The sequence below is a fragment of the Myiozetetes cayanensis genome, unplaced genomic scaffold (genome assembly GCF_022539395.1).
Source record: "Myiozetetes cayanensis isolate MyiCay16 unplaced genomic scaffold, myiCay2020 scf28, whole genome shotgun sequence".
Taxonomy (NCBI): domain Eukaryota; kingdom Metazoa; phylum Chordata; class Aves; order Passeriformes; family Tyrannidae; genus Myiozetetes; species Myiozetetes cayanensis.
The window spans coordinates 6,919,108-6,933,310 of NW_026087499.1; the positions used below are offsets into that span (position 1 = coordinate 6,919,108).

The following is a 14,203-nucleotide window of genomic DNA, read 5'->3' on the forward strand; positions in this document are numbered from 1 at the left end:
ACTCACCTGCTGGGGGGGCGATCCCACGTCTCCCGCCGGGTTATCCCAGCCCTCCCCGGGCACTTGGGACGCGGTCCGTGGGTTATCCCGGGCATTCCCAGCTCCCGGCTCAGCCCCTCGGGCAGGGAAGGCTCCTGGGATCCCTGTGGGACGCAGCTCTGTGGGAGCAACGAGAGGGCGGCGGTGACTCCCTGTGCCCCTTCCCTAGGGAATAACGGCCCGGGCCGGCGGGATCGGAGCCGAAACACGGCGGGTGTTCCCACAGGGAACGGATCCCGCCCCCTCCAGTCCTCACCTCCATGGCCAGAGCAGCGCCAGGGACTCCGGGCTCGGGGACAGCTCACATCCCGCCCGCACAGCCCTCGGCAGCGGGACACGGAGTGCCTGCCGCGGCTGGGGGGTCGGGAGCACGGGAAGGTGCGGGAGGAGAGCGGGACAGGGAGCGGGACAGGGAGCGGGACAAGGATCGGGACCCAGCCCGGACCCTCCGCCTCAGCGCTGACCTCCCCAACATGGCGGCGCGGCCCACCCGCCGCTCCCAACATGGCGGCGGGACCCTCCAAACATGGCGGCCTCGCCCCTTGCGTAGCCTTGACCTTCCCATCATGGCGACAGCTCATTCCCTCCCCTCCCTCCTCCCGTGTCCCGGGGGGCGGGGCGGCGCCTGCGCGGTGCGCGGGCGGCGCGGCCGGGGCGGCGGCGGGAGGGCGGGCAGCGAAGATGGCGGCGCCGGCCGGGGCCGTCACCGGGGAGACGCGGCCGCCCCGCCGCCCGCAGCCCTGAGGGCCCGGCCCGGCCCCGCCGGCAGGTGAGAGCGGCCCCGCCGCGCGGCTCCTCACGGGCGCGGCCCTGCCCGGGCGGCGCGACAGGGGACCCTGGGGGGATGGGGTGGGGGGGGACGGGCCTGGCGCGGAGGGACCCACATCTGAGGGAGGAGGGTGCGGTGAGACCTTCCCCGCTCTCCCCTCAGGGGTTTTTGGGGAAGAGCCCCCGGGGGGTGCAGCCCGAGCCCCTGAGAGAAAAGCCCCTTCCCTTCCCTTTGGGGGCGGCGCCGGCGCTCCCTCAGGGCCCCACAACGAACCGTGTTACTCTCCCCAAAAAAACATGTTTTCTCCCCCTAAAAACTATGTTTCTCCCCCAAAAGCCGTGATTCCCCTCTGAAAGCCGTGTTTCCCTCCCCCAAAAAAAAACATATTTCCCCCTCAAAAGCCGTGTTTCCCTCAGAAAAAGGCGTGTTTCCCTCTAAAAGCCGTGTTTCCCCTCAAAAAGCTGTTTGCCCCTCCCAACAAGCCATTTGTCCCAGAAAAAAGGCCGTTCCCCCCTTAATGTCCATGTTTCCCTCCCTAAAAGCCACATTTCCCCCTTAAAATCCCTTGAAATTCCCTCAAAAATCTGTGTTTCCCCCCTGAAGTCCACCTTTCTCCCAAAAAATCCGTGGTTTCCCCCATAAAAGTCATGTTTGCCCTCAAAAGTCCGTATTTCCCACCCAAAAATCCGCATTTTCCTCCAAAAAGGCCACGTTTCCCACCCAAAATCCGTGTTTCCTGCAAAAAAATCCCCGTTTCCCCCCAGTCTGCCATTATTCTCACATAATCCCACGTGGATCCACAGGGATTTGCTGCTGCTGCCCAGTTTGGCTTTTCCAAGGGGGTTTTCCAGTGGGGAAGGGCAGGAGCAGAGCTGGTCATGGCCTGAATTCCAGGGAATGCTTGGAGAGGAACAAAAGGGGAGTGGGAATGTTCCCTGGGGGGTTTGTTCCATGTGTGGAATAACCCCGGGATCACCGGGAATGGCCTTTGTGTTCCAAAGGCTGGGATTCCCTCTGGCTGGAATTCTTCCCCTTGGCTGAAGGGCCAGGAATTCCCAGGAATTCTGGTGGAGGTGCTGCTGACCTAAAGCTGGGCCCGGGCTGGGAGGAGGCCTTTTCCCACCTTTTTCCCAGGGAAGCTCCAGGTCGGGCATGGTGCTGGAGTGTCCTGACAAAGTGCAGCCACTTCAGGAGACAAACCCCTGAGTGGGATGTTAATCCAGGAGCTGATTCCCTGTTCCCACAGCCCTGGGTGTTCCCACCACGAAGTGTCTGCCCTTCATTTTCAGCTGCTTGCCCTTAATTATGTTTTCCCTTCAATTTGCTGCTTCCCCCCTTCATTTTGGAGCGTTCCCCCTTCATTTTGGTGTGTTTTCCTCGTATTTTGGCCTGTTTGCCCTTCAATTTGGTGATTTTCCCCTTAATTTTGAGGTGTTTTCCCTTAATTTCGGGATGTTTGCCCTCAACATTGGGCTGTTTTCCCTTAATTTGGATGTGTTTGCCCTTCATTTTGGTGAGTTTTCACTTCATTTTGGCGTTTCCCTTCCCTCCTTTTCCTGGATCCCGAATCCCAGTGGTGTTCCCTCAGGTTGGTCTCTCCTTGGTGGGAGAGGAGAGGGCAGTTCCCTGGGCAGAATTCCAGCTGTTCCATAGAATCCCAGACTGGTTTGGATTGGAAGGAGCAGGGCAGGGACACTTCCCCTATCCCAGGTTGCTCCAAGCCCCTGTCCAGCCTGGCCTTGGACACTTCTTTCCGAGGCAGGGTGGTCCTGTCTGGCACATGGAGCTGTTCCTGCATGGATTCAATCCCATTCTCCCATGTTTTTGAGTCTCCCTCCCATCCCCTGGTTGTTGTGGCCCAGCAGGGATGTTTGTGTGTGTTTTCCCGCCGTATTCCCGGGATTTCCCCTGGCAGGTGGCTCCACCCGGGCCCTGTCACCGGTGGCAGGTCAATCTCTTGGCTTGGGGAAGGCTCAGCAATGTTTGCTCCCGTGGGATTTGGGATTTCAATCCCAGTTAGTCCCTGGCATTCTGGTTTTCCCAGCGTTTGGCTGCTGGAGGAGCCCCGGGAGGAGCCTCAGCTGCAGGACACGTGTCCCTGCCCTGCCTGGGCTTGGAATGAAGGTGGGGATGGTTTGTTCCAGCTGTGTTTTCACTTGGGAATTTCAGCCTTTGCCAGCTGCACCTTCCAGAGGGGAGTTTGCTCCCAAGGATCCCCGGGATGTGTGGATTATCCCAGCCTTGACTCAGGAAATGTGAGGTATCCAGCTCTCCCGATCAGGAGGCTGCAGCTTTGGGGGTGGGAGCACGGGAATGGGGTGTTGATCCCCAAGTTCTGCTTCCAGGGCTTCCCAGGGGTGTTTGGGCACAGCCACTTGCACAGGATGTGAGCTGGGAAAGGCTTCCCGCTCCCTGTGGAAACAGAGCTGCGCCTCCCAGGGAAGTTGTTTTTCCCTGGGCGTTCAGGCAGGGAGGGCTTTGTTGGAAAACATCCACTCAGGCTTTGCCCTGCTGGGGTTTCCTTTGGAAGCACAGCATCGCTTCAGGATGGCTGGGAGGGCTTGGGAAAGGTGGTAGAGCCGGAGCCGGGCTGGGATTTGGCCCAAATCCTGAGGAAAGGCGTGGAAAGAGGGCTCTGGGATGTGCTCCATGGGTGTTGCTCCAGGTCAGAGCTCCCTTTGGAGCGTGTTTTCCGACTGCTGGTGTTTCCTGGGGGTGTCAGTGACGGCCCCCAGGCTTGGGCTGTGCTGCCACGAGCAGCTTCGGGTGGAATTTGGGAATCCAGGTCAGAATTCCTTTTGAACTGCGGGATGAAAGCGGATCACGGTGACGCATCCGCGTGAAAACCCCGGCTCGTGCTGAGCCACCTGCAGAAATCAGGGCTCCCTCCTTGGGGAGCCTGGCTGTGTTTGCTCCCCTGTTCCTGTGGGAATGCTGAAAGGATTTATCCTTCTTTCCTGAGCTCCCACTGCGATATTTGGGATGAAAATCCTCCTTTCCCCACCCCTGCTCCACCCAGGATTGGCACTCCCCACCCGTGGAGTCTCTGCCCGTGTTTTCGGCTGCCTTGAAGCCTTTCCCTGGCCTGGTTGGGATTTGGGAGCTGGAAGGACTCAGGGATGTTGGTGGAGCTGCTGGAATTTCTGTGGAGCTTCTCGTTGGACGGGACTGGGAGCAGCGTGGTGTGGTGGAAGTGGCCCTGCCCAGGGCAGGGATGGGCTGGGCTTTAAGGTCCCTTCCCACCCAAACCATTCCAGGATTCCAGGCCTCTCCTTAGCTTTCAGTGGGCAGAGATCATCTCTGCTTTCAGGAGTGATTTGGGGGTCTCTGGGGAAAAAGCAGCTTGTAAATGTCAAAACTTTGCTGTGGGAAGAACTGTCCATCCCAAAACCTCTCAAATCAGGGGGTGTGTGACAGGGATTGACCATTCCTGCTGGGTTCTGTGGCTCTGGAGAGCCTGCAGTGATCCAAGGGATCCATCTGCGCTTTAAAAAAGACTCCTGAGCCCTTTGGGTGCCGTTCCCAGCACGGTGATGGTTGGGGGGCAGGATTTTAACAAATGGAGACCTTGGGAAGCTGAGTTTGTCATTAGGAGACAGACACGGCTTGGAAATTCACACCATTTCCTTGAATTTTGTTTGCTTATTAACACTACGTGGGTTTGACTTCTTTTGTTGCTGTTGTCTCTTTCCCACTATTGAATATTTAGTGGTTTTGAGCCTCACTAAACAACCAGACTGGAGATGTGACGTAAAGGGTGGGAGGATGAGCTGTGTATCCCTGACATCCCGGGCTTCTCCTTTCCCGTTAACTGAGGGGCAAAAGTCCCTGTAAGAAATAAGAGCAAACTGTCCCAAGGAGTGGGAACTGCAGCAAATCCTCCTGCAGCCTGGGGGGTGGGTCAGATCCTGACCAGTGGAATTCTTGGGTGGTATTTTCCTGCCCTGGCTCAGTGGTTTTAGGGGTTTGCCCAGTGGTTCGTGGGTGCTGTTCCCAGCTTCTCACACCTCACTGAGAGGGGATTCCCTCTGGATTCAGTCCCATTTCTCCATCCTGTAAAGCCTGGCCTTGGAGGGGACACGGAGCAATCCTTCCAGTTTTATTCCAGGGTTGCACCCTCGGGCTGTTCCTCACCTGGGATCACCAAAGAGGGAAGAATTCGTCGTTCCCTTCCCACCTGCTCCACCTGCTGGAAGGAATCCTCTGCTTCTCCTTGTCTGCTGGGAGCTGGTTTGTGGAGGGGCAGCACCAATCCCTGTGTGCCCAGGGACAGCACCCAGGGAAGGGCTGGAGCTGTGCCAGGGCTTGGGATGGATCTCAGGAAAGGTCCTTCCCCCAGAGGGTGGCTGGCACTGAACAGGCTCCCCAGGGCAGTGCCAGAGCTCCAGGAGGGTTTGGACAACGCTCTGAGGGACAGGGGGGATTGTTGGGGTGTCTGGGCAGGGCCAGCAGTTGGATCCATGATCCTTGGGGGGTCCTTCCAGCTCAGGACATTCTGTGTTTAGCAGAGCAATCCCAGCTCCAGGTGTTCAGGGAATCGTGGATTCCATGGACAGCACCACAGTGAGGTGTCAGTGCTGACTGAGCCTCTGGAAGTGCTGGCAGTTTGGGAAGGAAGTCGCGTGTCCATCTCTCAATGGGTTTTTGGGAACAAGGCTCGTGCAGTTTGCTTTCCTTCTCCCACTGATTCCCAGTCCTGTTGCCCCTCTCTGTCTTATTCAGGAGCAGGAAGGTCTCAGAGATCCTACTCTAGGATCTGATAGGTGTAGATGGGATTTTGGGAAGGAATTCCTGGCTGGGAGGGTGGGCAGGCCCTGGCACAGGGTGCCCAGAGCAGCTGTGGCTGCGCCAGCCCTGGGAGAGTCCCAGGCCAGGTTGGAGTGACCTGGGACAGTGGAAGATGTCCCTGCCCAGGGCAGGGGTGGGGCTGGAGGAACTTTAAGGATCCTCCCAACCCGTCCCATGATCCCCTGATCCTTAATTCCCCCAAGTTTCATAAGACAGGAAAGGAAAGACCCTGTGACGGGAGAGGGAGAGGGAGGATGCAAAGGTCTGACCCCCCATCCCGAGTGTGCCTGCGTAGGAAATGCCATTTTCCTGCTTTCCCAGCTGCCTGCTCAGCTGCAGGAGGTGGATGTGATCCAGGTCAGGGAAGTCGTGCTCCGGGTGGGCTCCCACACCCCCTTTCCGTGTTTGCTGGACACGTGGGCACCTCGGGAATGGGGGTCCCTCCCGGTGGGAATTGGGCTGGGAGCAGCAGTTTGGATTCACCTGTGCAACGAAAAGCTTGGATTTTTTACAACCCCCCAGTACAGCCTGTCAGAAAATCGGGAATTCAGTCTCCCAGTTTTTTGGGATGGCTCTGCTTCTGTTAGCCAGCCCTTCCCTGAGGCATTTCCCGGCTTTTCCTTTCCTTATCCCGCTGGGACCGTGTGAACCCAGGCCTGGGCACTGGGCTGGGTGGAAATGCAGATGAGGAGATCACAGGAGCTGTGTTTTCCAGGGGGATTTTGTGCCAGTGCCGTGGCTCTGGCCGTGGTTCCGTTGGAAATTCCCTCCGTGCGTGCGGATGGGCCGGTTCTGGTGGCTCTGGGAGGTCGGAGATGGAGAACACAAGGAATGCTGGGGATGCCTTTCCAGACTGGCCTCAAAATCTGCAGCTTTCCAAGGGCTTGTCCAAGAGCTGCAGACCTCCTGTGGTCTCTTAACAAAGGAGGAGGTGACAGCTATTCCCAGGATCTCCTGCTGAGCGGGAATTCTTGCCAGTGAATCATCTCTGCCATCTCTGATGGCAGCTTTGGATAAATCCCATGGGATGTTTTCACCCAAGGAGCCTCTGTTCCAAGTATATCCTCTGACAGTGGGTGTTCCAGGAGGAGCAGCTGCCCTTTTCCTTGGAAAATCCTCATTTTCCAGCCTCCCAGCCTTTGGTTTGCTTGTTTAGGGATCGTTCCGTGCTTTGCCTTGGTGAACCAGGATCGTGCTGGGAAGAGTTGAGGTGAGGATAACTGGAGTCAAAGCTCGCTGGGAGCCGGCAGAGGGAGCGTGTGAGCCCGAACACTCCCTATTCCCTAAAAACCGAGGGGGATTCCGGGAGAGGGGAGGGATCCTGCCTGCAAACCAACCCTCTGAGCGGGTGCCCTAGCACTGGGGCAGCTTCTAAACCAGTTAAGCTGCTTTAAGGGTCATAACCTTGTCCCCCAAAAAATGGGGAAGTCTCCAAAGGCATCCCCAGCCAATGCAGGGGCTGGTGGATGTTGGAGGTTTGGGCTTTTTTGGCAGCGTTTTGCAGGAATGTCCTGGGATTGCAGGATGTTTAAGGGTTGTCTTGGTGCCTTTTCTTTTTGGTGTGCTTTTATTAATAGTTACTATTAATATTTGATGAGGCTTTGGGGCCAATTCTGAGGCTTTGTCTTATTAATAATAATAATATTCACATTATTGAAATGTCACCTTTCCTGTGGACACCTCAAGTGTGGGGTCACTAAACTGCTGCCCCCCCTTGTTTTTGGGAACCCCCCAACACCAGCCCCTGGTTGGCATTCCAAGAGATTATCCTGGGATAAAACTCCACATCTTCCTTCTCCTTTGGTTTTGTAGGCACTTCTTTTCCTTCTGAGAGCTTGGGAAAAAATGAGCAGGAATTTGGAACAGCTGAACGTTGGCTCATCCCTGGGGAGGGAGGAATTCCTGGGAATTTTGTACCTTTTGGAATTTGGAGCCTCTAAAAACGCTACTTTAACACGGAGGGAGTTGGTGTTGGGAGAGAAATACTGGAATATATTCCATCTCTCAACCTTGGGAATGGAATTTCAGTATCCTTCATTTTCCTGGGTGATGCAAGGACTTCTGTGACAGGAAAAAAAACCAAACCGATTTCCTGTTGAAAAGGGTAAAAGGAAAAAGGAAAAGCTGTTTTCCAAAGGGCTTGGAATTACCTGGTTTGCAGGGATAAGGAGGCTCCGTGGGTTGGTATTCCCAAGGTCTCACTCCTCTGGGTGATTCTTCCCAGCAGCCCAGACAGGATATTGCTCATCCCAGAGATTCCCAGAGCCTTTGTTTTCTTTTCTTTTTTGTGACTAAAATCTGCTTTTTTTTTTTTCCTGTTGATTTTCCAAAGGATCTCCTCGGGCTGGTGCAGCTTTTGGGACTGGAAATATGATTGTGTTCAATGATGATGTCCCAAATCCCACACTTCCCACGGACCTTTCACTCCCTGTGCTGTTTTCCCATGTAAAAATGTCCCTGCTGTGCCCAGGGAGCTGCTGGCATGTGGGAGGAGGGACAGTCTGGAGCAGGTTGGAGACCTGAATTCCCTGGAGCTCCTGATTGCCCAGTGCAATTAAAGCCCTTCCTCTCCCAGCCCAGCCAGGGCTGGTCCTTCCACGCACCTGGAATGTTTTTTCCCAGCTCCTCCGCCGGTGTTTGGAGAGAGGACTTTCTGTGGCGTGTGGAAACGAGCTCTGACTCAGGACTCTGGCTCAGCCCCTCATTTTCATTCAACAACTTTCCCTTGGAGGCTTTGTTTTCCCTTTTTTTTTTTTTTCCCTTAAAATCCTGTAGAAAAAAAAAAAAGGGAAGGTCAAAACCCCCCCGCGGGTTCCAACACTTCCTAAAGCAGCTGGAAGTTGAGGAGAAGAGGAGGCAGCTCGGGATGGGAACCACCAGTGCCAACCACACCTGGGATTCGGGGTCCATGGGGCTGGGAATGCTGCCTGCAGGTAGGAAAACCTTCCTGGAGCAGGAGGGGATTTGCAGGAGCAGGTTTGGCCTCAGCCCAGCTGGGGTGATTTTTAGCTGCATTTAATATTCCTCGGCTGCTTTTTCCAGGTAATTATTAAGGGGAATAAATAGCAGGTTCTTAACTCCTTTCGGGAGGGGGGAAGAGGGCAAATTGAAGCACTCTGGAAGGAGGAAAAGGTTGATGGAATGTTTTGCCAGCTGGCACAGAGGGCAGGCAAATTCCAGCCGTGCCGGCACAGCTCCATTCCCGTTCCCTTCCCTTCCAGCTTCTCCTCACAGGTTATTTTAAGCAATTACTTCTTGCTCCGGCTTTAGGCTGATTCCTGAACTGCTCCTGAAACGTCCTGCTGCTGGAATATGAGGGCATTCCTCCAGGAGCAGGGTGCAGAACAGCATGTTGGGGGGTTGTGATGGGCTTGGCAGCGATCTGTCCCAGAACAGGGCTCCGGGATCCATCCCAGAATTAACTGGATTGCAGGTGCTTTTGGATGAGACACAACTTAAATCCCTTTATTTGAGTGCTCAGAGATTTAATTTCCAAAGTGAAGCCCTGGAGCAGGGAGAGAGCACCTCTGGCACCCCTGAAATACCGGGACACAGCTGTGCTCTTGGAATAACTCCACACAGGAGTGGGATTTCCTCCCGTGGATGTGCTGAAGGGGAGCTGGCTGGGAGGCTCCTTCTTACTGGGATTCTTCTTCCTTTTCCTGTTATGGGTTATGGGTTATGGGACTGGCAGTCCAGGGGGGTTATTCCCAGCCCATTCCCACCAAAACGTGCCTCCCTGGCAGGCCAAGCCCGAAGGGTTGTTTTGGGAGCTGAGTTTATTGCTGGCCTTGTTTTCCTTAAGGAAAACACCAGTGGGATGTAACAACTCCAGGGATGGCCATTCCCTGTGCTCAGAGGTTTAGAAAACAAGGATTCAGCAGGGTGTATACTCGGGAATATTTACAAGCTGGGTAAGAGCCTGCATGTGGCTGGAAGGTTGTGACATTCCTGGTAAATAAACATGGCTTGAATCAGCTTTCTAAACCACGTTTATGGGGTTTCATGGGGTTTATTTATCAGGATATTTATATATCGGGATATTTATCCTCATAAATTTCATTTAGAAAACCACATTTATAAATCAGGTTCATAATCCATGTTCATGTGGTTTAATGAGGTTATTTATCAGGATATTTATATATCAGGATATTTATCCCAGTAAATTTCATTTATAAGCCATACTTATACATCAGGGTCATAATCTACATTCATGGGGTTTCGTGTGGTTTTATTTATCAGGATATTTATATATCAGAATATTTATTTATCTATTTATCTATCTATTGTTTAATTGTTTATTGCCAAGCAGCCAAACCAGGTTGGCAGCTTCCTGGGAACTGAGGTGGAGGGATTTGTTTTCCAGCCATGGATTTACCCCCCCCCCGTGCCAAGTGCCCCTCGTTAAGGTGGATTTATTTGATGATGTGTTTCTGTCATCGATCCGTCACCTCATACTTGAGAAGTGCTGGAGACACAGCCTGTGACATCCCAGCCTTCCATAAATCCCTGGGGATTTGCTTTCCTCACCTGCTGCCAGTGGGAACCGTGTGCCAAAACAACAAGGGACAGGGGGGTGTTGAAGGAGAAGGGGACCGGGAATTCCCCCTGGGAATGTTGGGGTAAAACAGGTGGCAAAACTGGTTTCACAGGGGTGGGAATGTCACTGCAGTCCTGGGTCACCTCGGGGGAGATTCCATGGGGATCCCATTCCCTTTCCCTGCCCACTGCAAAGCAGGGCAGGGCAGTGTCCCCCTCTGGCAGAGGGGACAGCGGCTGGGGGGGCCCAGGTCCTCCTGCTGGGTTGGGTTTGGCTCTCAGGTTCCAGCTGGAGGGTGGGAAGAGATGGAGTGACCTGGGAAAAGGTGTTCCTAAACCATCTCCCACCTGCTCCAAAGCTTTGCAGACCCAGGAGTTCCTCAACCATCCCCAAAGCTTTGCAGACCCAGGAGTTCCTCAACCATCCCCAAAGCTTTGCAGACCCAGGAGTTCCTCAACCATCCCCAAAGCTTTGCAAACCCAGGAGTTCCTCAACCATCTCCCCCTGCTCCAGAGCTTTGCACCCCATGTCCCCCCGGGGTGTTGTGGTGGGGGTGGCTTTGGTGGGACCCTCGCAGGTGAGTTGCTGGTGCTCCCAGCTCAGCTGTGACTCCCGTTGTTGTCCCTGTGCAGCAGTGGAGTGGGATGCCATGGCCAGCTCCTCAGACAGTGACGACGATGGCTTCATGGCCGTGGATGCCGAGGATGCGGCGGCCGAGGGGACGATGGAGCAGGAGGAGGAGCCCCAGGCTGAGCTGGAGCTGGAGGAGAGCAGGCACAACAGATCCATGCTGGAGCTCCCGGAGGAGGTGCTGGAATACATCCTGTCCTTCCTGTCTCCCTACCAGGAGCACAAAACCGCCGCCCTGGTGTGCAAGCAGTGGTATCGGCTGATCAAAGGTACGGCTCTGTGGCCTGGGGGGTCCTGGCTCTGCCTGAGCCTCAGCTCCTGTTCCCCCTCAGACTCTGGAATCTGTGGAGTTCCAGAAAAGCCCCCCAGCCCTGGGGGTGGCCAAGGCCAGGCTGGACGGGCCTGGAGCAACCTGGGCTGTGGGAGCTTCCACCCACGGCAGGGGGTGGGAATGGCTGAGCTCTGAGGTCCCTTCTACCCCAAAACCCCCAAGCCCCAGGACAGAGCCCCTCCATTTGCTGCACTGGGATGGGATGCTCCCAGTGGTGGCTCTGCATTCCAGCCCCATTCCCGGTGTCCCGTGTCTGATGTGGCCCCAGCTGTGCTTCCTTTGCCTCTTGCTCCAAACTGAACATTCCAGAGCTTCTGGAAACAGTGCCATGCCTGGCTCTTGCAGCTCTGCAGGAGATGAGTGGGATATCCAATCTACATTAATGCATATTCACACTTCCCAAAAGAGCAGCCCCGAGACACAGATCCTGCTCTGCCTCGTGCAGCTCCTGCCAGAGCCCTGGGGGGATATTTAGTGCTGGGTGTGGATGAGACAGCAAAAAAGGAGGGAAAGCTGGACCAGGATCCAAACAAAGCCCTCTGCTTCGCTTCACTGGAACACACTGGGTGATTCCTGTGACGATTCTGGCTCTTTAATCACAGGCTTTGTTTAACAAACAGGGAGTTTAAGGGGAGGCCACAGTTAAATCCACTGGGATTTAACATGAGGGGAACTTGTTTCTTCTGGAAAACCTGGAGCCAGGATGCCTTTGGCAGCTGTGTGGGGTGGTGGCTCCTGTGTGGACTCTGCACACCTGAAAGCATTGCTCAGATTCCAGGCATTTCCCACTTTGCCTAGAGTTTACCAGGAGGAAGGTTAAAAACAGGAGCACTGCCCAAAGTTACTTTTTTTTGCGTAATTTTGGGGCACCAACAGCCCCACACCCCTGTGGAAAGAGCTTTTCCAAGTGCTGGCCTTTCCTTGGCTGGTTCCTGGAGCAGCCTCAGGAGCTGGAGTGGACAAACACCTGGGATTCCCCCCAGACTGTGGGAAGGATCCCTGGAGGACAGGGGGGATGAGCATCCTAAGCACAGCGTGGCTCTGGGGCCACTTTGGGGCAATTCCAGCCAAAAAGGGAGTGCAGTTCCCACCTGTGAGCTGTGCCCAGCCAGGTCACTCAAGGTGAACAATGGGTTTGTCCTCTCCTGCTGCAGTTTTCCTGTTTGCCAGGACACAGCTGCTGGGAAATCCTATGGCTCACGTTCCCTTTCCCGTGTGACTCTCAGGAATCGGCTCCTTGAGGACCCTGGGCTTGATTTTTTTATTAAAAAACCCCTTCCTGCTTTATATCCCAGAGAGGGGTTTCTTGCTGGGGGTGTTCCTGGCCTTTCAGGAAGCAAATCCTTGGGGGAAAAGCTCTTGGCAGGTCGTGGCATCCCCTGTGCAGGTGCCACCAAGCACCTGCTGAGCTGCTGCTGCCCCAGACCTTCAGCAGAGCCTTTTCTGATCCCTGTTCCTCCCCCAGAAATCCTGGCAGCTCCACGAGGAGCCTGTTCCCAGCTAAATCCACTTCCTCACACAGCTGAGCAGGAATATTTTCCTGCTGATTTTTTGTCCCTGTTGTCTCCTCTCCAGCCTTTTTCAAGGAGAACAGCCTAAGGCTTGTTCTTAAACACGTCTGTCTGATGGAAGAGGAGTTTTATTTGAAGTGGGGGAGAGAATAAGCCTCAAAGTCTGAGTATCTCTCCAGAGGCCCTCCTGGTGTGCCCAGGGAGCTGCTGGCACGTGGGATGAGCAGCTCCAAAGGATGAGGGACAGTCTGCAGCAGGTTGGAGACCTGAATTCCTGTGGAGCTCCTGATTGCCCAGTGCAATTAAAGCCCTTCCTCTCCCAGCCCAGCCAGGGCTGGTCCTTCCACACACCTGGAATGTTTTCCTGGGTGAGGACGCGGCTCCTCCGAGGTGTTGGGAGAGAGGACCTTTTGTGGAGTGTGGAAATGAGCATTCCCTGGGCATAATGAGCACCCCCATTCTGAACACCGACTGCCCTGTGTGCCTGAGGCTGCTGAAGGGAAAGGGAGCTGCTCCTCGGGAATGAGGGATGGGGGAACAGCAGAGGGGGCTGGGAGCTCTGCAGAGCATCCCCTGTGCTCCCTGCCTGTCCCCAGGGCTTTGCTGTCCCAGCTGGAGCTCCGGGGATGTCGAGACCTGGGTCAGTGAGCGTTGCTGATCTCCACATTTCCAGAGTCCCCTTCCTTTATTCCCTGTAATCCTCCGGATTCCCGGCCTGTCTGCACCCTCAGTGCAGGGGTTCTGTGGAGCTGCTGTGGCTGTGCAGGCACAGTTTGTCCCTGGCATGTCCCACATCTTGCTGACACGTGGTTTTTCCCCCAGGTGTGGCCCACCAGTGTTACCACGGATTTATCAAGGCAGTGCAAGAAGGGAATATCCAGTGGGAGAGTCGCACTTATCCCTATCCCGGCACCCCCATCACCCAGCGCTTCTCACACAGTGAGTACCTGCTGGGAACAGCTCTGGGCCCCTCCTTTGTGGGGGGTGGCTCCCCTGCATCCCTTGGGATCTGGCAGTGCCCAGCACTGTGGGAATTCCAGCACTTTGCACAAGAACAGGGATTCGGGAGCCGCTGATCCCAGGAAGTGGTGGTGGAGCTGGGCTGGGATTGGGGCTCTCTGGCTGTGCCTGTTTAATGTGCAGGGATCTTTCTGCAGTTCCCCTTCTTAGGATTAAGCTTGGAAAAGCTCTCCAAGGTCTTGCAGTCAGCTGTTAACCTGGTCACCCCCAGACACAGCCCCAAGTGCCACATCCACACGTTTTCTGAACACCTCTAGGGATGGAGACTCCACCACCTCCCTGGGCAGCCCCTTCCAATGCCTGACCACCCTTTCCAGGAAGGAATTATCCCCAGTATCCAATCTAAACCTCCTGGCACAGCTGGAGGCCATTCCCTCTCCTCCTGTCCCTGTTTCCTGGGAGCAGAGCCCAACCCCCCCCGGCTCCCCCCTCCTGTCAGGGATTGCAGAGCCAGAAGGTCCCCCCTGAGCCTCCTTTTCTCCAGGCTGAGCCCACCCAGCTCCCTCAGCCGCTCCTGCTGCTCCAGCCCCTTCCCAGCTCCGTTCCCTTCCCTGCACACGCTCCAGCCCCTCCGT

General features: G+C 55.4%; 1 protein-coding gene across 1 annotated transcript in view; it reads left to right on the forward strand.

The window, feature by feature from the left end:
- The first annotated feature begins 2,965 nt into the window (after positions 1 to 2,965).
- FBXO42 (F-box protein 42) overlaps positions 2,966 to 14,203 on the forward strand; it is a 34,367-nt gene continuing 23,129 nt past the window's right edge. The window contains 3 exon segments of the mRNA XM_050322421.1: positions 2,966 to 3,068; positions 10,769 to 11,035; positions 13,431 to 13,547. Coding sequence (XP_050178378.1) covers positions 10,786 to 11,035; positions 13,431 to 13,547 — 367 coding nt within the window. The 5' untranslated portion in view covers positions 2,966 to 3,068; positions 10,769 to 10,785.